Source organism: Delphinus delphis, chromosome 11 (genome assembly GCF_949987515.2).
Source record: "Delphinus delphis chromosome 11, mDelDel1.2, whole genome shotgun sequence".
NCBI lineage: Eukaryota > Metazoa > Chordata > Mammalia > Artiodactyla > Delphinidae > Delphinus > Delphinus delphis.
Window position 1 is genome coordinate 84,557,446 of NC_082693.1, and position 22,666 is coordinate 84,580,111.

At 40.3% G+C, this 22,666-nt stretch overlaps 2 protein-coding genes across 4 annotated transcripts in view; one reads left to right on the forward strand and one right to left on the reverse strand.

Annotated features, from left to right (window-relative positions):
- HCFC2 (host cell factor C2) overlaps window positions 1–8,925 on the forward strand; it is a 60,574-nt gene extending 51,649 nt beyond the window's left edge. Inside the window, exon 16 of the mRNA XM_060025499.1 lies at window positions 8,549–8,925. Within this exon, the coding sequence (XP_059881482.1) occupies window positions 8,549–8,814 (266 nt within the window). The 3' untranslated portion in view covers window positions 8,815–8,925. The remainder of the gene's footprint in view (window positions 1–8,548) is intronic.
- Window positions 1,927–20,019, reverse strand: NFYB (nuclear transcription factor Y subunit beta). Of its 3 annotated transcripts, none has more exons than XM_060025513.1 (8): window positions 19,883–20,019; window positions 17,222–17,308; window positions 10,483–10,576; window positions 8,936–9,066; window positions 6,671–6,868; window positions 5,392–5,473; window positions 4,372–4,451; window positions 1,927–3,549 (listed from the first exon to the last, which is right to left on the reverse strand). In XM_060025513.1, the coding sequence occupies exons 3-8, from the start codon at window positions 10,574–10,576 to the stop codon at window positions 3,517–3,519; spliced, it is 618 nt and encodes a 205-aa protein (XP_059881496.1). In that variant the 5' UTR covers window positions 17,222–17,308; window positions 19,883–20,019; the 3' UTR covers window positions 1,927–3,516. The 3 variants fall into 3 exon arrangements, with proteins under 3 accessions (XP_059881496.1, XP_059881494.1, XP_059881493.1); XM_060025511.1 differs by lacking the exon at window positions 19,883–20,019 and adding an exon at window positions 18,773–18,910; XM_060025510.1 differs by lacking the exon at window positions 19,883–20,019 and adding an exon at window positions 18,759–18,897.
- Window positions 20,020–22,666: the final 2,647 nt, after the last annotated feature.

Here is a 22,666-nt window from a genome sequence, read left to right on the forward strand (position 1 = left end):
TATATATGTCCATGCCACTCTCTCACTTTGTCACAGCTTACCCTTCCCCCTCCCCATATCCTCAAGTCCATTCTCTAGTAGGTCTGTGTCTTTATTCCCGTCTTAGCCCTAGGTTCTTCATGACATTTGCTTTTTCTTAGATTCCATATATATGTGTTAGCATACGATTTGTCTTTCTCTTTCTGACTTACTTCACTCTGTATGACAGATTCTAGGTCCATCCACCTCACTACAAATAACTCAATTTTGTTTCTTTTTATGGCTGAGTAATATTCCATTGTATATATGTGCCACATCTTCTTTATCCATTCATCCGATGATGGGCACTTAGGTTGTTTCCATCTCCGGGCTATTGTAAATAGAGCTGCAATGAACATTTTGGTACATGACTCTTTTTGAATTATGGTTTTCTCAGGGTATATGCCCAGTAGTGGGATTGCTGGGTCATATGGTAGTTCTATTTGTAGCTTTTTAAGGAACCTCCATACTGTTCTCCATAGTGGCTGTACCAATTCATATTCCCACCAGCAGTGCAAGAGTGTTCCCTTTTCTCCACACCCTCTCCAGCATTTACTGTTTCTAGATTTTTTGATGATGGTCATTCTGACCGGTGTGAGATGATATCATCTCATTGTAGTTTTGATTTGCATTTCTCTAATGATTAATGATGTTGAGTATTCTTTCATGTGTTTGTTGGCAAACTGTATATCTTCTTTGGAGAAATGTCTATTTAGGTCTTCTGCCTCAGAAGTGTATTTTATCACATAAAGCAAGAAATATTGTCTTATTTTGGACTGCTGATAAAATAAGTTTCCCTAAGAGAAAATATATTTTCCAAAAATCTTGCACTGCAAGATTTCATTCTTGGTAAATGGTAGAAACTTTTTTTTTTTTTCCCTTTTTCAGGCCTTAATTGATATGCAAGAAGGCATGTTGTTGAAGAAAGGATAATACTGCATAGATAGTATACTATAAGAGGAAAAGATATACAAATAGCTTAAAACATCATCATACCCAAGCATATGACACTGGGAAGGTAGCATTTAAAAAAATTTTCTCTGGACTAAAGCATCCCCGTTTATAACGAGGTAGTGAGGGGATAGATAGATAGAAGCTAACTTAAGTCCCTTCTTCTATGACTTAATCACTGAAGCCCATTTCTCTCTTAGATACTCATAAAGCAACACATACAAAATTATTTTAAAAACTAACTTTTAGGTTATTGTAGGAGCTTATATACTTAAGTTCCGGGGGGGAGAAAACATGACATTCAGTACATGCAACATAGCCAGGTAAGAAGGCAGCACTACTTCTCACATGCATAAAAGGGGATTATGGACCTGACACGTGCAAATTGCCAATGTTCTTTCAGAGTATGAAGCCCGTATAATCCAAAATTGACCTAATTTTACATACTCTAAAGTTTTAGTACTAATAGCGAATTATTAAATTTAGAATTTTATTTTGGTATATACTGATATACATTTTAAAGTTGTCTAATTTTTTAATCTTGATTCTTATACATAGCTCAATCTTTAAACTTTAGAGAAAGAACCTGATAACCAAAGATCAAGTGCTTTTATCAGTTATATAATGACATACTGCCTGGATCAAATGGAAGCTATTTCAAAAATACAATTATATATGTATCAAAAGCCTTAAAATTTTGCATATCTGTTAAACCAACAATTCTACTAATAGAATTTATTTGAAGAAAACAGTCATGGATGTACACAAGATTCAATGAAGTGTCATTTATAACTGTGAAAAGATGTATATAGTCAAAATGTCCAATAGAAGATTAAATAAATTATGTTTCAGCCATACAACAGAATAATAAAGAAATAAAAGTAGAAGACTGTGTAATGACCTGGGAAAGATGTTCACAATATATTAAGTGAAAAAAGCATGTTACAAAACAGTATGCAAGTATGAGCCCATTTTTATAAAAATATACATATTTAGCAAAGTAAAAGGACAAATCATATTTACCAAAATATTAACATTGGTTGTTTTTAACATAGTAGGATGATAGTTGGTTTTGCTTAACCACCCTTTTTTGCCCGTTTGAATTTTCTGTAATGAAGATTATTTTTTAAATGGGAAGGTAGTGAGGGAGTTATTAACTTCAGATTATCCCAGTTGTGCCCACAAAAGCTCCTTCTGGCAAAGTAAATGTTTCTGTCCAGCCTGTATCTAGGAAATTGCTTCTCCCTTATAATGTGAGTGTCCTTCCAAGATGACATTCACTCAAAGTGCCTTTTAGGCAAACTATACAAGAGCAATTGTTGATTTAAAAAAAAATAATAAAGAGACTCAAGTTAGTTATCACCAAAAAGAATAGGTGAGAAAATACAAATCCTCACTCTAAAAAAGGAACAACCCAAGTACAATACTAGTAAATTATACAAAGTTACATTTATCTAAATTTAGTTTATTGCAAAGATCAAGACAGCACACTAGAAGCTGGCGGTTTCTCTTTCGCACCATTCACAGCACTAACTCTGTTCTTCACTTCATTCACTCACCCATGCAAAAAAGCTCTGTATACACACAATGATGTCTGATATTTCTTGGTTCCCATAGCATAATAGGAAACTTGACATTTCAATTAAAAAGGTAAAATGAGGACATTTACCATCTGACTATGAAATTCCTCTTCTGGAAGAGGATACTATATAGTATTTGAAGATATGCCTTTGGAAAAATCATATACAAAATGAAAGGGGCACCATTTCAAGAGCACTAGGACTACATTAAACTTCAATGAATTCCAACACTCTTAATAATGTAACTCAAAAACAAATCTAGTCTTAACAAAAGCTCCAATAAACTAAAACTATCTTAACAGGCACAATGAACAGTGTAAACACTGTTAACGGGCACCAGCTTGAATAGGGCCGACAATATTTGCTTCTGCATTCACACTTAATTTCTCAATTACATTTTTTAAAAAAAATGGTGCTGCTTAAGCTACGAATGTTTTACAAAAAAGTTAATAAATATGGCAAATGCTAAAAATCTAGCTAGGTTATCATGCAAAGTATTATATAACCAAGACAAACTCAAATTTATAATAAAGGCAACTTGCATTCAAAATGAACTCTACCCTTATTTTTTATTAAAAGGGCAAACATCATGAATTAACCCAGCTGCTTACTTGAATTATTACAAAAGTAACATGATTCAATATGAAAATAAGAAACTGTCTACAAATCTCTGACAGTAATAAACTGCAATATACAATGCATACAGGAGTCATACAGAGCAACAAACTCTCGTACAAAACAAAAATATTTTAATACCTTTAAAATCCAAATTTTTCTTTAAAATCATTCATGAAAAAGATTCTCAAGTCAGAATTAACACCTCAATTAGTCAAGCATTGGGAAGCTACATTACAACTATTTAATATACAAAGAGACATCTTTTCACCAGTCAGCTCCTTCTAATGTCTCTGTTCCGGAATCATACAGACTCAGTTCTCTACACTCTCCAGTCCATCATTTCTTCGGATCATGAAAACTGAATTTGTTGAACACCAGAAATCTAAGATTTGAAAATTTAAATTGAGCAGAATTAAAGAAAAAATAGTTTCCTGTATATTATAAGCATTCAAAGAGTAAAAACAACAGACGATGAAAAATAAGTCTAGTTCCCACCCCAAATCTCCATTCTCTCTACCTAAGGAACTACTTCAATAATTTGTGTATCTTTATAGAAATCTATGCAAATACATTCATTCCCTCAATATCCATGGGGGATTGGTTCCAAAATGCCCTGTGGATGCCAAAATGCACAGATGCTCAAGTCCTTTTTCTTTTTTCTTTTTTTTTTGCATTACGCAGGCCTCTCACTGTTGTGGCCTCTCCCGTTGCGGAGCACAGGCTCCGGACGCGCAGGCCCAGCGGCCATGGCTCACGGGCCCAGCCGCTCCGCGGCATGTAGGATCTCCCCAGACCGGGGCACGTACCCGTGTCCCTTGCATCGGCAGGCGGACTCTCAACCACTGCGCCACCAGGGAAGCCCGCTCAAGTCCTTTAATCGGCCTTCAGTATCCATGAGTTCTGCATCTGCAAATTCCATCTGCGATTCAACCAACCACAAACCACAGATCGGAAACATGATCCATGGCTGGTTGAATCCATGGGTGTGGAACTCGTGGATATGAAGGGTGAACTGTATGAACATCTGTGTACATATCTGTAACCATTAGAGAATACTATACACAGTTATATATTTTGAGAAAACAATTTTTAACAACCTTTATCAGATTCTTAATGTGTTGACGTTAACTACCTATGATTAAAAAAATTAATGAATATAATTTTTTTAATTATTTAAAGTATTAATAGAAAGAAGGTACTATACCTGTTGATATGATGTTGTGTAAACCATAACATTTTGTTGCTGACCATCTGCAGTTATTAAGCCAGCTGGTAACTGGTTAGCTAAAAGACAAAAAAAAAAGTTGAAGCAGGAAAAGAACTGCATCTGCTTTCTTGACCTGAACCTTAAGGTTGTGTGATTTTTTTCCATTTAAAAAAGTTCCCTAAAAATGCACATTTTTTTCCTATAGCATTTTTCAGTTTTCTTAAGTGTACTTTCGCTAATTAATTCCCCATGGGCATAAAAGACTGGATGGAGTTTCTGACTCATAAGTAGACCTACACTGTGAGGCCTGGTTGGGAGCAACACTTACATAACTAAGCAACATATATTTTAAATATGAGAAATATATATATACATATAAATTTTATATGAGAAATATAATCACCATAGGACCTTTTATTTCACCAATATGACACTCAATTTTTTTTTTTTTTTTGGGGTACGCGGGCCTCTCACTGTTGTGGCCTCTCCTGTTGCGGAGCACAGGCTCCGGACACGCAGGCTCAGCAGCCATGGCTCACGGGCCCAGCCGTGCCGCTGCATGTGGGATCTTCCCGGACCGGGGCACGAACCCGTGTCCCCTGCATCGGCAGGCGGACTCTCAACCACTGCGCCACCAGGGAAGCCCAACACTCAATTTTTAAGAAACCTTCAGTTCAAATTTATTTAAATCACAAGATTTTATATTATAAACAACAATTCTCAATACTCCTCTCATGTGAATCTTAAACCAAAAACTAGGGACTATGGAAATCCATTAGAACTATTGGTGAAAGATTATAATCTCTGCAGAATTAAAATTTATACGCTTATCCCTCACTGACTTCAAATATAAGGGCATGAACTAGTAAGAACTATTCAAAATAGTGCTATGTCAAAACACTCAGTGCTAATATTCCAAAAGTTCTACTGCAGACATATAGAATTAATCACTGCCAACAATCTACATGACTCGTAAGAACGAATGTAGCTGCATAAATGTATCATAACACTGCTTACTAAATGCCTCCTCTGTAAGCTCTTCACTTAGTCCATCTGTAGCTGTGACTGCTCCACCAATTCCTTTCTCTCCTTTCATAGCCTGAGGAAGGGAAATCAAACAAGTAATCACTATATTCAAAACAACAACAACCTGTTTCCTAAATGAGAATGCTTACTTATTTCCTAAAATTAGGAGCTTCTATTATTACAAAATACAGAGTATTTATTAATGCTTCTGGTTAATAACATATGGAAAGGTCCTTCAAAATGCTGTTATATATGCAGTAGTCATCACAAGACAGTGTTAGTAATGACCTAGAAAATCTAAAATATTTATGAGTAAAAATAAAGTTATTCCACACTACATCAAAAGGAAAAGAGAAGTCTATTTACAGATGAAGTAGTCTGCAAAAACTGTAAATACCCAGCTTGCAGATCTACTACAAATGATCCAAGTTATCATTTAACTATACTTGCAGCTCTCGGCCAGCACTACAGCAGCCAGTTTGGAGTTTAAAACTCCTAAATCAAAATTACAATTTGGATCAGAGACCTCTAAGTTTCTGTCCACTCTCAGGTTCTAATGATGCTGAAGATTTGGAAAAGTTCTGTAAAGAATTTACACATTCTCTTCCTACTTTAGTCATTCTGTGCAGATATCACTAATTTAATGGGATTCTAACACTAGAGACATTAAGAAAGTATTTTGAAAGCAATGTGGATCTGACACCCAAGTTGGAGTGTAGAAATAAATATGCTGATCTCAATTCATTTTCACAAAATTCATACCACATGCAAAGAAAAACCAAATAGGAAATGTAGAAGAATTCAATCAATAATAAGAAAAGGTTATAGTTATAATTCCCTTTTTCTTATCTAAAAGGCCGCAAGCTTTGAGATGCTACCTCTTTTAAATTAGTAACAATAACAGCATGTGCTAACATTATTGAGCACTCTGTATGTGCCAAGCCAAGGGCTGTACATGGATTATTTTACTTAGTCCTCTCAGTAACTCTGTGAGGTAGGTACTATTATTATTAGCCTCACTTTACAGACCAGGAAACCAAGGCCTAAAGTACTTAAACAGGCTGCCCAGGGTCACAGAGTTCAGCATCCAGATGGTCTAAACCCAGAGTCCATGCTCTTAATCATTACACAACTGTGCTGCCATTAGTAATACAAAGGAAGAAAGAAAGGACTTCCTATTTAAGTTCAGTAATGTAAGTGATTACATACTTCTGAGAAATGATTAATACATTTAAAAAGTTAAAAGCATAATGGGAGACACTTTACTTACCTCTCTGAACTTCTGAAGGTATAATTTCAGAGGTTCTACATAACTGTCGAAGCCTAAGGTAGACATGGCAAAGAGAATATCTTCTCCATTGATTGTCTTCCGTTTCTCTTGATGGCATCTTTCACTTGCTTCAGATGTTATAAAGCTGATGAACTCACTTACACATTCTTGAACACATTCTTTGGCATCTTTTGCAATCTGAAGAGAAAAATCATAGGTAAATCTGCAGGGAATATAACCACCACTTTCCTAAAAACCTGCAAAAATAAAAGGCTATTCAGAAGAATATAAATTTCAGTTTATGACTGTTAACCTTTAACCTTCAAAATGTATGCTGCTAACAGTGACGTAACATATGCTATTAAAATTGCAACCCTCATTGAGTGAGACTGAAAACTTAAATACAAATGAGAGAAGCCTTGACAACTGTTCACACAAAACAGAATTTAGGTTTAAAAGCAACTACTGGATGACCCTACCACCCCATAAAAATGAAAACTCTTACAAACCAAGTGCCCCAAGAAAATCAGTCCTGTTATGTCTGGAGTGTAGTGTGGGCTAGACTTAGGTACCGCTTCTCTGCCCTGGCATTTCCACCAGTGAGGACACCAGAAAGTTTTTAAAAACTGAAAACTAAATTCACTGTAAGGCTTACAAGGGAGTGAAATAATGACATCTGGTGACATTTTTATTAATAAAGATACAAAGTGTCCGGAATACGTTTTGAGTTTATGAAAAAGCCTACCAAAAGAAGCACACACCTGCCATCTCATTATAAAGACAACTCTTCACTTAGTGGTCTAGGGTTTGAAAGTGAAACTCTAATAGATTAAATCATGCAATTCCAAAGCCACTTCTAACAGGAATGACAAAATCCTCTGCTGAAACATACTGTCTTTCACCTCCATGCCTATTTTACATCCTGGTGAAAAGTAACAAGAGTTACTGCATAAATGCAGTCAAACAAGATAATATAACCTGAGCTAGATACATAACTTTAGATGTTCCAGCAGCTATGCTAAAAAAAAAAAAAAAAAGGTGAAATTAATTTCAATATATTTTGCTTAACCTAGTAAATCTAAAATATTATCATTTAAACACAGAATCCATTTAAAAATTGAGATATTTTAAATACTGTAAATCAACTATACTTCAATTAAAAAAACATTTTAAAATTGAGATCTCTTTATCCTTTCTTTTATACTAAGCCTTCAAAATCTGGGGTATGTTTTACATTTACAGCACATCTCAGTTCATTCAGCCACCATTTCAAGTGCTCAATAACCACATGTGGCTAGTGGCCACAGTACCAGGCAGCACACGTCTAGCATAGTAAGCAATTATCAGCAGTTGTGCTTTTTTCCCCTTAAAACATAAGGAGGACCACTCAAATTGGAACTTCTAGGCTTCGTGATATATTTTAATAATGTATTTCTTTGTAAGCTTTATTACTTTCATAAGTATTTTCAAAGCTACAATAAAATGAGAGAAACCTTATTATGCAATACAAAACAATATACAAAGTGTGGACTTTAGTTCAGACCAAGTGATAAGTAGAGTGACAGTGAGTTTTTAAAAGCTGTTATAAGTAACTGTATATACAGTTATTTCTCCACAAGACAAAACTACTTTAAAAGATCATGCCAGTTGAATTAAATGTATGTTACTATTTTTAATTATAGAGAAAGTTTCCAAACATACAGATTTTGGGGGAAAATCCTTACTACATCCATCAGCCCAACATGGTCCAATTTTGCTGCAACATTACGGAAGTTACAACTTCATATGCCCAAAACCTGATAGTTCTGACAATGCACTTTTTTTTTTTTGTTTTTGCGGTACGCGGGCCTCTCACTGTTGTGGCCTCTCCCGTTGCAGAGCACAGGCTCCGGATGCGCAGGCTCAGCGGCCATGGCTCACGGGCCCAGCCACTCTGCAGCATGTGGGATCTTCCCAGACCGGGGCACGAACCCGCATCCCCTGCATCAGCAAGCGGACTCCCAACCACTGCGCCACCAGGGAAGCCCACAATGCACCTATTTTTAAAACAATTCTTAATTCTGTTTCATCTGCTTCCAGCAAGTGGGGAGCAGGAGCGCCGCTCAGCAACCAAGTGTGTACAACTGAGATGTGTGTTTTGCTGAAAGGGTGAATGACTGAAATCAACAGCTAACTATATTCATGAAATATGTGTTCATGTAGTTTTACATGCCCTCCTCCCCACCCCTGAAAAACAAAACCCAGTTAAATTCTCCTCAGCATTACCTTTCCCGTTTGAGGTATGGCATTTTTCATTATCCTTGCAACATTTGCAATTGGAAGATATATATCTTGTTCTCTAAAACTTTCTTTTGAACCATTTGTGTCTTCATGATCATTCATGCTGTCCTCAGTATCTAAGTAAAAATAACAGGTTTATAGCTTCTCATAATTTTTCCTTCAAGATAGAGAAGACTACCTCAGACAATCTAAGATAAGAAACATTCTGGTTCATTTTCTAATCGTTTTTAGGGATTAGGACAGCAGTTCTTTTCACAATTTTCTCAGGGCCATAACTGAGCCTCCTCATTAATTTCAAACCCACTGCCTCGAATACTCTTATCCTCAACTCTGCCTACTAAGTCCTACCTACCCACTCTCCAAAAAGCTCAAATACATCTCCACAGCACCTTCAGAAGTGATCTCTCCTTTCACAAAATATCTCAAACAAGTGCTTCTTTGTGTCTCTTCTCTAACACATTTTATAATCCTTATTTCTCATTCCCCCTCTTAGATTTTTGCTACCTGAGGCCAGGGATCAGCTTTGTGTCCTTCCTAGGACTTGGTACAGCACCTCCAACAGAGGAGGTGCTCATAAATTATCTGTTACATAACTTAGCTATAAAATAGAAGAGACTGTGATCTATGGCTCCATGCATATAACAAGATTAAAAGGGTGTGTGTTTATCCAAAGCCAAGTTTATATAGAATGGAAAAACTGGACTTGAATATTACTAACCCAATTGGATTACCACTAATGTAGTAATAGTTTATGAACAAAGCTATAGCAGTAATCCAATGTTCTTACAGAAAGTAAATTTTTAGATATAACTGAAGCTTTCATAGTACAAATAATATCCTTTTATGATTAAATGCAGTATCTTGTAAGTAAACTTCCCACTCTTTTATTAATATATGTATTAAATAAGAAAGGTACTTAAGTTGATTCAGTTTACATTTTTACATGTTTAAAATGATGTTATCAAAATTAACTTGTTTGAATATCTGTTTTAGGATGGAATAAATAATCACCTACCCCCAACTGCCTTCTACAAAAATATATCTTAGTGTTTTTTAATCTTACACATCAGAATGCCACAAAAGCAAATTATTTGATAGGCCAACATAATACTGCCATTCTACTACAAGTTAAAACTTAATATTGAATAAAAACCAAAACTAAGTCTGTTCATAAGTACCAGAAATATAATAGCTAGCAACCACCCTCTAAAGAACTACTCAGTTTATCAATTGAGTAAGAATTCGCCATATTTAATAGTTAAGTAGGAAATCAATAACAAATCATTAAAGAAACTGTACCAGCTTTAAAAAGGCATACTTTTATAGAATTATTTTCTAAAACCCATCATTCTTTTGAAGACTATTTCTAATAAAAATAGCAAAGTATACCTTTTTAGACTATCACTAAACTGTGACACAGAGTGCTAATTTTCCTGTAAAGACAAAAGTAACATAGAACATCACATCAATAAAATTTCCACTTTCTAATTTGTTCCTACTTGTGAATTTGTTTCTAATTGTGTCTTTCTTACCATCATGAGGCTGTATAACATAATGACTTCCTCCAATATAGTCTGCAGAAATTCCTAGTTGAGAAGCATCTGTGGTGGAACTGTCACCATCCATCTATGAGGAAAAAAAGCTTTCAATAATCTTCAGTAAAACTTGTCTAAAAACTACATAATAGATTCAGTGCTCATAAATTGTCATAGGATGAGTCAGTTAAATTTTTCATAGCCTTAAGCTTACTAAAAGAAAACATATTTCTTGATTTGGAAACCTTTTGATAATTTGCCAATGATTCAAGATTCCCTATTCACCCTCTATTAAGTGATAAGCCTACGACCAACGGGGAAACAAAACAAGGAAATGAATTTAAAACACACACGTCTTTCTTTTCAATTGCATAATCATCAAATATAGTATAGGCAACCCTGACTTACAACCTAATTTATCTCTGTAATGGCAAGCAAAGCCAAAATCAGCTTAGTAGTTAGCCACCTGGATATATCCAGCCTGTTCAGCTCTCCTGCTAAAGCCAGATATTCCTACACGAACTTTTTTGCTCTCGCTGCAAACTTTCTTTGCTATCTCACAGAAGTTCCACAAGAGACAATATCCTGGTTAAAACTGTTGTTTGGTATAAGAAGCATATGGATTCCTTGCACAATTCTGTACCCATGCAACCTAAAAGTACACCCACATTTTGAACAAGCTCATCACCCCTAATTCTAGTCAAAGGTTAATTTTCTCTTCCCCCACCCTCAGACTTTTGACTCGTTAAGGAAAAAAGAAAAGGAGGGGTCAGGGAGATTGGAGATCTGCATATAAAAATAGGAAAATGATAACCACAGACAAAAATGAGAGTTAAAATGACTTTTGGTTTTTTTTGCTGTACGCAGGCCTCTCACTGCTGTGGCCTCTCCCGTTGCGGAGCACAGGCTCTGGACGCGCAGGCTCAGCGGCCATGGCTCACGGGCCCAGCCGCTCCGCGGCATGTGGGATATTCCCGGACCAGGGTACGAACCCCTGTCCCCTGCATTGGCCGGCGGACTCTCAACCACTGCGCCACCAGGGAAGCCCTAAAATGACTATTTTAAAAGAACCCTGGGAGTTCCCTGGTGGTCTAGTGGTTAGGATTTCACGCTTTCACTGCTGTGGGTTAGGGAACTGAGATTCCCTGAAGCCACACGGCGCAACCAAAATAAAAATAAAACCGTGCTTAATTTTACTCAGAGGTAAATGATTTCTAAGAGAGAAAATCTGGGCGGGGGTGCGGGGCGGGGATGGACCCATAAGCCCTGAACTGTCTCCATTCCAACATGGCAAATCCTGGAAGTCTTTCTGCTTTGCAAATAATACTATTCAGAACAATAAGGGACTGGCTAATTGTGTCTGGAAAAATTTTGAATGCATTATCTGAATAAAAAGCATAGCAAAAATTAAGTGTAATTTACATATGCTTTCAGGCCAAATCAAGAAGAGACAGTTGATGCTAAATGTTTATCAAGGCCCAGGACCCAGCACAAACTTAGTGTTATTAACCGCAATATCTGAGTCCTTATGTAACACCTCTTCCTTTCCATCTCTGTTGGATTTTTATCTAATACTAAAATACCAGGCTAGTTTCCAAGTCTTCAATAACATGGCATTTCTTTGATGCATCTGTTGACTGTGGTATCTAATTTAACTGTAAATACAGATACATTTCCATAATTTATATAGCTGTTTTAAGGGGATAGAGAATAGAATTCACTTACTTTAATAATTTGTGAAAGTACAGGGTACCTATTTATGATGCTTCTTAGTGCCTTCTAAGAGAAGGTAAACAGCAGTCAGTGAGCTCTGATTTAGAGTCTTATTGATCCCTGAAAACAAGCATCCCTACCGGTTAAATGTATTTCTATATAAAATGGAAATAATAATTTCACCTTCCCCATCTTAAACAGCTAATATATGTATGAAGCATTTTCCAAATATAAAATGCTATTTTGATCCTAAAATGCTATAAAGATACTAGGAGAGTTGTCTTTAATAGATATGATGATGGATTTATTAGCCATGAAAGAGAGGTCGATTAGGATAGCTGTGAATGGATTAGTTTTTACAATGCCCTAGGGGAGATCAAGGTGCAGGAGACAGGACCAAAGTGGTTAAAAGCCTACAACTAAGAAACAAATACAGTTTGTTTTTTTGGGAAGGGGGGTTGGAGGCAGTTACAGAAATCCTTTGCTAAATCAATGTCCACAGGATAGCCTGAGTCTTTTTAAATTAGCTGATGAGCAAGACCCTGTTGTAATAACCATGATCTGAGAGATTAATTTATAGATATAATGTAAAAAAAGTGTTAAAAGCAAAAAGTTTAACTCACATTATCTTGTCACGCGCTGGAATTAGCAGCAAGATTATCACCTGGATTAAGAACATTAGCCTCTAAACCTCAGTCTTCTAAAAATTACTTCTGAAAGTATTTCATAGAGTTGTTGGAATTAAATAAAGACTAGAAACCTGCTAAGGACAGAGTCTGGCACATAGTGTACTCAGATGTCAGATCTCACCCTCCCTCCTTTGAAGATAAGCCACATGTCATCTGCTTAGCTGTATGCATCTTTGGTTCTGCAAGTTTTAGCTTTTCTGTCATTTCACCACTCCTGTCTTCCTCTCTTCTTTCTACCATTAAAATCCTGCCCCATACTTTAATCCCAGTGTTCACCCATCCTCCTGAAATCTTTCTGATTTACCCTATTCTGTAAGCCAAAAATCAGTGTTCCCATCTTGGAATCCCCAAGGCTCTTAGAATCTTCCATTCAACAAGCTGGCCTCATCTTTGATGCTTACAATATGCTAGCTATCCTCCTATATATATATAAGAAATGAGGGGGGTAACTTCCTAGATACATCCCAAAGGCTTTTTCTAGGTCTAAAACTTCCTATTAAAATTCACAAAATAGATTGTAGATTGTAAGCCAGTGAACAAATATTTACCGAGTAAGCACCCTGTATTTATCAAGTCTGTGCTATGTGCCGACAACGTCACAGGTCAACAACAAAGACAAGGTCTCTGTCCTCATCTTGCAGAGAAGACAAATGTTACGTAAACTGGGGTCAGGGGGACGGGGTGGGGAGCACAGCCTATTAGTATTTCCAAGGCACAGGCTCTGGAATCAGATCACCTGGTTTGAATTCCCTGCAACTTACTGGCAAGTGGGACGAGAATAGTACTTACCATGTAAAGACCTACCATAGTACGATAGGAGTACTCAGTAAATGTTATATATAGTTATTAAATAATGACAAATAATTAACTAATTGCTAGTGCCCAGTGCTAAGGAAAATAAAGATGTTTTGTTATATGCTTCGGGAGTTTATTCCATAAGGAACCTCACTAGTCTAAAAGAGTCAAGGAAGGCCGTATTAAGAAAATGACGTTTAAACTGAGACTGAAAAATGAACAGCAATCAGTCAAAGAAAGATGGGACGAGAATGTTCCAGGCAAAGGAAACTGAGAAACAGTACTGGTGGGCTGATGAGCTAGTAGAGGCTGGGTCAAGCAGTATCTTGTGGACAAGAGTAAAGCAAAGAAGAGTTTTAGCAGAAGAATGCAAATCAGATTTCTTTTTAAAAACATCACTCTGGCTACAGTCCAGTGTAGAAAGTGAACTGGAGGGGAGTAAGAATGGCGGCAGAAGTCCAGTAAGGACTGTAATGCTGCATTTAGGGCATGAGTTCAGGAAAGATGATGAACATTCCCAGTATCAACAGGACAGCAGCACTGGACAGCAGAAGCAGAGACTACAGAGCTTTTTCGTTGGTAAAATCAACAGACTTGGTGGCTGACTGAATAAGCGCTGGAGGAAGAACCAAGGATAATGCTGGGATTCTTACAGCTGGGGAGACAGATGGCTTTCACCAAAGAATGCAAAAGGAAGGGAACAGGAGTGCTAGGAGGATGCAAAGAGCCTAGCTGAAGTTGGTGACCATAAATGTTTAGTGGAATCGATATGTCCAGCTGTGATACTTACAAGCCTGGTAAGAACAGAGACCCTGAAGTGTTGAATTCCATCCAGACAACAAAGAGGAAAGAGCATGTAGAATAATGACGAGAATGGGTAAAATGATCAATCATTAGCTCCAAGGGAACTGAGAAATATGGACAAAGAGTAGTTAAATCCCATTAAATTAACTTTATTGACTATTCTAAGTATTTAGTTTAACCGATAATATTGTTCTCTAAAATATTATGCGAAATAAATGGTCAGCTGTCTAAGCTAGTAAATTTTATTCTATAATTTTTTGATGTAGCGGTATCTTAACTATACTAATAATCTGTTGCACAAATGCGATAAGTAGTGCCCTCTTCAATATGTTTAACATTTTTGAGCACTTTCTAAATACCTTATGCAATGTTCATGACTCCATGAAGCAGGTGAGAAAATTGAGGTTATGTGAGGCTAACGACTTGCCAAAGGTGGCAACCTAAATGAGACCGAAGTCCAGAGTCTCAGATGCGAAGTACTTTATAGTATTTGTTCCTGATAGTTTTTCAAATAGTCCTTAAGCCTACGTCTTTAATTTGTCCTCTAAATTCTGAGTCTACTGATTGTATATTAAAAATCTTCAAAGATGCTTCTCAAGCAAGGACAATATTAACTTCCCCATTTTCAAAATGAAATTGCTATGAGAAGTGAAGGTATGGTATAAAAAGCACTTAGCAGGGCTTCCCTGGTGGCGCAGTGGTTGAGAGTCCGCCTGCTGATGCAGGGGACACGGGTTCGTGCCCCGGTCCGGGAAGATCCCACATGCCGCAGAGCGGCTGGGCCCGTGGGCCATGGCCGCTGAGCCTGCGCGTCCGGAGCCTGTGCTCCGCAACGGGAGAGGCCACAGCAGTGAGAGGTCCACGTACCGCAACAACAACAAAAAAGCACTTAGCAAAGTACATGATACACAGTAAGAACTCAGCAAATGTACCCTAGTATTATTACTGTCCCTTCAAATACAGTTCTCATATTCTTCCCAGGCATAAAAAGTTTTCTCTCTTACATGACCCCTTTCACCTGTTCTGTGGATCAATTCCTTTTTATCTCTTTGAGGATAAGAAATAATACAAAGATTCCTCATCTCTAGTACCAGCTTCTTCATTCTTCCTTAAACATGCTTAGTCTCCCTCATTAAACACACCAAGTACATATAGACACATACAAGCTTAATTCTGCTCCACACTCTGTCTGGCTTATCCTCACCCTGACAGTCCTTACACACCTCTTCAGTCCTATTGAAACTCTGTGACATGTGCTTTTCCATCCCAACATGATACTGAAACTGCTCTCAAAATTTGCCAAAGATCGTGCCTTCAACCTACTTGACTGTTCTTTGTAGTGCTGGCCACTGCTGACCCCACATTTATGCTTGGAATTCTCTTCTCCCTTGATTTCCAAAGCAATATTCTTTCCTTCCCACATCCTACTTGTTAGTTTTAACCAACAATCGTTTTCTCTTTCTTCCCTTACTTTCTTAATAAACTCATTAAATATCATTTCTATGCTCATAAGTCCTACATCTACAACTATATCATGACTGCCACTCAAGCAAGCCAGGCCTGTTAGAATATGTCTGATATCCCACCACTGCAAACTTAAGATACCGGAAAATGAAATTCACCTCCCCCATCCCCTGCAAGGAGGCAATGGATAAGAACTCCTTCTGAACTGCTGCAATTCCATTGTTAATAATGCCATCTCTCTACGTACCCTTCCAGGCTAATTATACCAGTGTCATCTTAGGTTCTTCCACCTCCTCCAAGATCTACCTAATCTGTTTAAATGTTTTCTGGATATGCCCTTCCTTTTCTACTTACACTGGATTACTATCCAACCTACCTGGGTACATGTAGTTTTAAGACCAATCTCACTGAAACATTGCTTCTATAGCTCTTGAACCTATAATGGTTCTAAAAGTCTTCCGCATCAAATCCAAACCATTTCATGGCTTTACATGAGAGGTTCCCCTACTTAACCTAACTAAACTGGTTTCCAACTCTATCTTCAGGGCTGATTTTTTTAAAAAAACCTTATTTAGGGACCACCAGGTTCTTTTGTTCTTGTTTTTGTTCTTCTGTTTTAGGAGTGAGGCAATCATGTCTCAAGGAAGTTGTGACATGCCTGATGTTACAGATGTAGTATCAGATTCAAGATTAAGTATCCAGACAGGTCACGTGGCATCTCTTCACTGGATTATCCTGTGAAATCCCCACCTGGACCATGCAGATCTACTGCCCAGCCACCAAACATAAGTCACTCACCCCTACCTTCAGGCTTTTGCTTATGGTGACAGCCTGCACCTATCCAACCCCACTCATCCTTCAAGGCTCAGTTCGAACCCTGCAGGCTCCCTCCATGACATTCCCAACTACCAAGCCCACCACACCTCTCTTTTCACTTGTGCTACCCTTAGAACCAGCATTTTCTGTTCCACACATAACTTGCCTCTAAGTATTCAATTTGACTAAAGCCCTACCAGCTAAACAGATAGCCTCTTGAGAGCTGGGATGGCTTTTTACCCTGTAGCCTGGACAACTCTTAAGGACCCAGAGGAAACACTTAATATATGCAAGTCCCTAGAAAGAAGAAAGCAACAGGAATGAGGAGAGGTACTGTCTGGCCTTGAAAGGCATTCATTCTATCAGGAATCTCCAATATAAATCAGTTACAATTTTGTTTCCAGCTAATTACAGCTCAAATCAAATTAACAACCAAAATGATAAAACATACTTACTGTCAAGAAATACTCTGAGAACCGTGTTGTCAGTGGTACTCAAGAACACCTGCCTAAAAAGGTGTCTAATCTCTGCCCAATTCCAACCTAGAAGATAAACATCTATTAGTAGTAAAAAAGTTAGCCTATAAGCTTTCTTCCTAGTAAAATTTAAAAAGGCACATATAATTTTACCTACTATTCTTATTTAATGGAGTGCATGGCTAAAAAATGGTGCAAAAAGCAAGCACCCAATAAATGTTTGTTAAATTGGAAGATATATTTTGGAGAACTTACAAAAAAGTTAATGCCATCGGGGGGAGGTATTGCTTTTCCAACATAACCCTATATTTAGTCATGTTCATCATAAATATTCATCACAACACACCAAATTATGTAATATGCAAGAGACCAAAAATCATGTTAACATATCTCAACTATTTAAAATATCGACACCCAGACACGAACACCCCAGTTATCAACTTAATTTTTTGGTGATGATTTTCTTATTGTTTTAGAGTGCGATTTAGAGTCCAAAAGCTCAAAAGGCGAGACAAATTTACCTCAGAGTATAACGCTTTTAAATATCTCAGATTATAGCGGGAAGAAGATACATGTTGCCCAGAGAACAACACAATTAAGACCTTTATCATTTTAAGGTACCACCATTTTGGACTCAAATTGCATCTCAATAGAACTTCCTTCTCACCTTAAGGCATAAATAGCTGAATAAACTAGCATCTATAACAATGTTACAATCTCCCTTTCTCATTTGCTTTTCCTTTTCTCGAGTGAAACGATTAAATGGAGAGTGGGGGGAAAAAAACATACCCTTTCAGTGTTAATTTTTAAAAGAAGAAAAAAATACCGATACACATTCAAGCATGAAATCTAGTAAATGGCAGAAAAAATTATAACCACTGAATTGAATTTTAAAATGCCATTACAAGGGTCCAGGCAGCAAAGACTGGCTGACATTGCCCACTGTCTTATAATCTTAAAAGGAATTTCTAATTTCTTTCCAAATATCGTCCTCTTCCTAGCCCAAAGCTGCCCGGAAAATTCCTTCCTTGTAGCTATAAGTGTTATTTTTTAAAGGGTGTCTCTGGGGGGGGTAAAAAATCCTCAGAATCCTTAAAATATAGAAGCTGTAGATATTTATGTATTTTTGCTGGGGAAAGGGGTGCCACACCTCACCACACTCACCCAAATAGTTGAGTCGGTATATATTTAGATTCGGTATATCAAAGAAAAACACTATCACCTCATATGGTATATATTTTCTTAAAGGCAGGTTATGATATATATGAAAGCTCAAGGGAATGCATACATCTGTTTAATGTTTAAAGAAATGCAAATTTGTATCCAAGAAAAGCAGTAGACCCTTCCTTCCTCCACCCTCCATTCTTTGGCATCAAAACCAGAGTTTTGCATCAATATAATCCTTAAATTAAAAACTACAGCAGCAGTGTGAGGAAGGAATAATTGCCTTTTAAGGTATTTGGGTTAAACTTTCAATACTTTACAAATAAAATCCCTATTTGTTAATGCCACTTACATTGATCGGTTTACCTCATCACTTTATATTGCTGATTAGTTTCCATAGAAGAAAGCCGAAACCATCCCAGTGATTCGTGGCACGAACGGTGGAGTCCATGCAGGTTAGTGGAATACTATTTTTTTTTAAAGGTCATACGCTACCTAACCTTGCTTAAATCATCTCATTAGAGTACTTCGGTCGAGATTACGACTTGTAGGTCCTCTAATTCTTTGTTCTCGGAGACTACTACTCCTAAAGCCTGACATATCCTCCCCGCCTCCCACCCAAGATTAAAACCTTAGTCCAATCCGTAAGGCTTCCTTCCCACCTTCGGGGCAAGTCCAGGGACCGCAAGCCGCCAGATGGCTGCATTCTTTACGCGCAAACCAGACTGCGGGGAAACCAAATCCATTCCTTCCTCCCGGGGACCTCGCTTCCTCCCCACGAAGGTGCGCGGACTGGCCCCGGCCCCACGGCCCGCCCGGCCGACCTGTCAGTCCCGCCCGCGCGGCGAGGACGCCCCTGGCGCGCATCCCCCCGACTCGCCCGGCCCGGGCCCGCGCCCAACGCCCGCCCGCCGCGCGGCGCTCGGGGTGCCGGGGCAGACAAAGCGGCCCGGCCCCGCCGTGCCTCCGCGGACCGGCGGGCGGAAGAGGGGCGCTCCCCGGGGACCCCCGCACGGCGGCCAGGCCCAGGGGTCAGGATCAGGGCCGGAGGTCCTGGCTGCGTCCCCCCGCCCCCCGGCCGGCTCTCCGCACAAAATGGAGCCGGCCGGGACGCCGCCGAGAGCGGGGCCCGACGGTGCCCCGGCGCCCCCTCCTCGGCCTCGGGCCCGGCGCTCTGCGGCGGCGGCGAGCAGGGGGCGGCCTGGCCCGCGTCCCGCCGCTCCTCGGCCCCGCGCACAAAGAGCCGCGCAGCGGCCCCGCGCTCGCTCCTCGGCCGGGCCCGCAGCGGGACAGGCCTCGCAGGCGCCCGCCCGGCCCCGGCTCCGGCCCGGGCGGGAGGGCGGGCGGGAGGGAGGCGAGTGCCCCCGGCCGCGGCGGCGTTGGCGGCGGGGACGGCGCCGGGAGGAGACGGACATTTCATTCGAGCTAAAGTGGAGTCGGTTTAGGAGCGATCATTGGCCGAAGCGAGACACAAACCTCCAATGCAGCCCTGGTTGGCTCCCGTCTCCAATCGGCTGTTTGGTTGGACAGAAAATGGCTGCGAAGGAACCAGTCCCAGCGCGGAGCTCCGCTTCCAGGACTCGGCCTTCCCTCCCTCCGCCGCGGGCCGCTTCCCTCGGCGCGACACCCTCCCTCCGCGCCTCCCGCGTGCCCGCCCGGCGCAGCCCCGCCCCGGCCCCGGCCCCGCCTCCGGCCCCGCCCCGTGCGCCGAGCGGCTGTAGCTGTGCCAGCCTGCAGAGCGGGCTGGGGGCAGCTGTGGTTAGGTGCTGTGGGTAGGTGCTGCGGGTAGGTCCTGCGGGGCACGGCGGAGCCGGCCAGCGGCCTTCTTGTTCGGCGGGGGATTCCAGGGACCGGGACTTAGGCGCGCTTCTGCTAAGGTCTGTGCGGACTTGCTTCCTGCGGTGTTTTCCCCGGACCTTGCGAAGCGTGATTTCTCAGCCTTCCCTCTCTTTTCAATCGCCTCCCTTCACCAAGTGCAAGTGTCTCATCCGCCTGCCTGAGTGCAGCCTGCCTGCGCCTCGATTTTTAAGATGGGGAAACCAAGGGCAGAAGCTGTCGTCCAGGGCAACACCCGAACTGCAGGGTGGAGTTGAACGGCGATTGTCTCCTGGGACGCTTTCAGTACCTCGTGTTGGCCTTGTGTCCCTGTTAATGTGGCCACATGCACAACGCTCCTTCTCACTCGGCCGCTGAGCTCCGGTATTCGTTTTTCAGATTCCATCTGAAGTTGCAATACTCTCCTTCAGGTTTAACAAGCTGGTCAGTCCAGGCAGCCTTCACGCCAGCTTAAAATGTTGCATATGCTGCCCCCCACCTGCATAGTATTTGCAACATGACATGTGGCTTTTCCCAACCAGATGACATTTGGGCTGCAAGAATGCATGGCCCATTCTTGCCTCGGTGCAGCCAAGCTCCCTCGCTGTCTTTCCCTGAGTCCAGTCTGGTTCGGACTTCCCTGGTCTGTGACCATCAGAGATGGGCGGGGGACCAGACACCACTCACTGCAAAGGGGGCAGGATTTTTGCAACCGGGGCCGGGAATCATGTTCCCTTTACTTCCACTAAACAAGTGGCCCGGTGCCACATTAAACTTTCCAGCTTTAATCACGTAAAAATATGTAGACATGTTTTATTTATAAAGCTCCTACTGTTTCTCTGCATATTTTCACATTTCCGGAGCAAATAAGGAAGCAAAGACGAATGAAAGCCTCCAATTATTCCAAGAGGAGTGAGTAGCAATACCACCCTGGGATCAGACAACCTGATCTGAATGCCAGCTCCCCCTCTTACTGGCATGTGACCCTGGCCAAGGTTCTTGACCTCTCCGTGACAGTTTCCTCACCTCTACAATGGGAGTAATACTGGCTACTTCTTAGGATTGTTTGGAATTCACTTAGAGTAAATGTACAGAGAAAGCCCTAAGAAAAGTTGGCCCATTAGCTTAAATTGGCTTTGTATCACATGAATTTCAATCTCCATCAAACTTTTAAAAACTGTTATTTGCAGAAAAGAAATAATGTTGGCCTGTGTTTAACTCCTCCCTTTCTCTACCACTACCCATAAAGTGGAGTTTTAGGAGTGAAATGATGTACTCAAAGGCAGGAAATGTAAAAAAGGAAGTAGTAGAACTGGAAGAAGTATGACAAATCCACACAATGGATGATGAATCAAAAGATGCAAAGATAACTGACGACTTTCCCTGCATTAATAGGGTTTTATTTCAGTGCCATTGATCTAATAATCTACATGCTTAATTTCGAGTCAACAAAGGATTGTTCAGCCCCTACTGTCTACCAGTCACTGTGCTAGGCGCCTCAGGGCTACAGAGGTAAATAAGGCACTCTCCTTACCCTGGAAGCTGACTCTAGGAGACTGGAGACCCAGTCCACACCCCTCTGCAGTTGAATCCCAGTTAACCTGCCATGACAACCTATGTTCTCTGTGCCTTTAATACCTGTGTTCAGGAGTCCCCCAATAAACATTAACCATTTTTCATGATGACATGGTGAAAGAGAGGGATGTGGATCACAATTTAATGTCTTCGAAAAGACATTCTCTAGACTAATCTAGACTTTGTATTAAAGGTCAAAGGATAGGTGATTGTCTTTTTTCCCCTCCCTAATCCGTACACCACAGCTGCCCCTTAATTTATACCACTATATATGAGTCATCATTCAGCAAACATCAAAACAGAATCCCCAGCACAATGAAGACTTCTCAGTTGGATTTTACTTTATTACTTTAATGAGGTCTCACTTCATAAATTCCCCTGATGACAGTGTCTGTTATAGTATTGTCTCCGTTTCCAACTTCCTAGTCTACTCTTGCCCCTATCCTCTCCATCCATTCTCTGCCCTGAAGGCCTGGAGGATAGGGCTTCAGCTTCCCTCTCCCACCCCAGCTATGCCTGTCACCACTGCCCCACCTCACCAGCTTCTAGACCCACTGGAGGTTTTCCCTGACCCCTGACCTCTTTAAAAGCCCCACCCTATAATGTCATCCACTCATAATAATAAGTATTATTATGTTCGCTCCAATATACTTAACCTCATTGGATTGTCTTGGTTGGTTGTTGTCTATCAATATATCCAAAATAGGAGCACTTCTCACTGCATCTCCTCTCAGCAGGGCAACTGCAGTGATCTCCAAACTTGTCCCCCTGCTTCCGCCCCGGCCTACACAGCAGCCAGACTCATCCCCCGAAAACAGAAGTCAGATGCTGTCACCCCTCTGCTCAGAAATCCTCCAGTACCTCCCCATT

What these genes read in the sequence shown, in the direction of transcription:
- NFYB (XM_060025513.1), bottom strand. Translation starts at nt 10,576, where the DNA reads ATGGATGGTGACAGTTCCACCACAGATGCTTCTCAACTAGGAATTTCT. An exon ending in CCATACCTCAAACGGGAAAG is followed by an intron (nt 6,869 to 8,935) that starts GTAATGCTGAGG and finishes TTTTCTCTTCAG; the next exon opens with ATTGCAAAAGATGCCAAAGA. An exon ending in ACACAACATCATATCAACAG is followed by an intron (nt 3,550 to 4,371) that starts GTATAGTACCTT and finishes TTCAAATCTTAG; the next exon opens with ATTTCTGGTGTTCAACAAAT.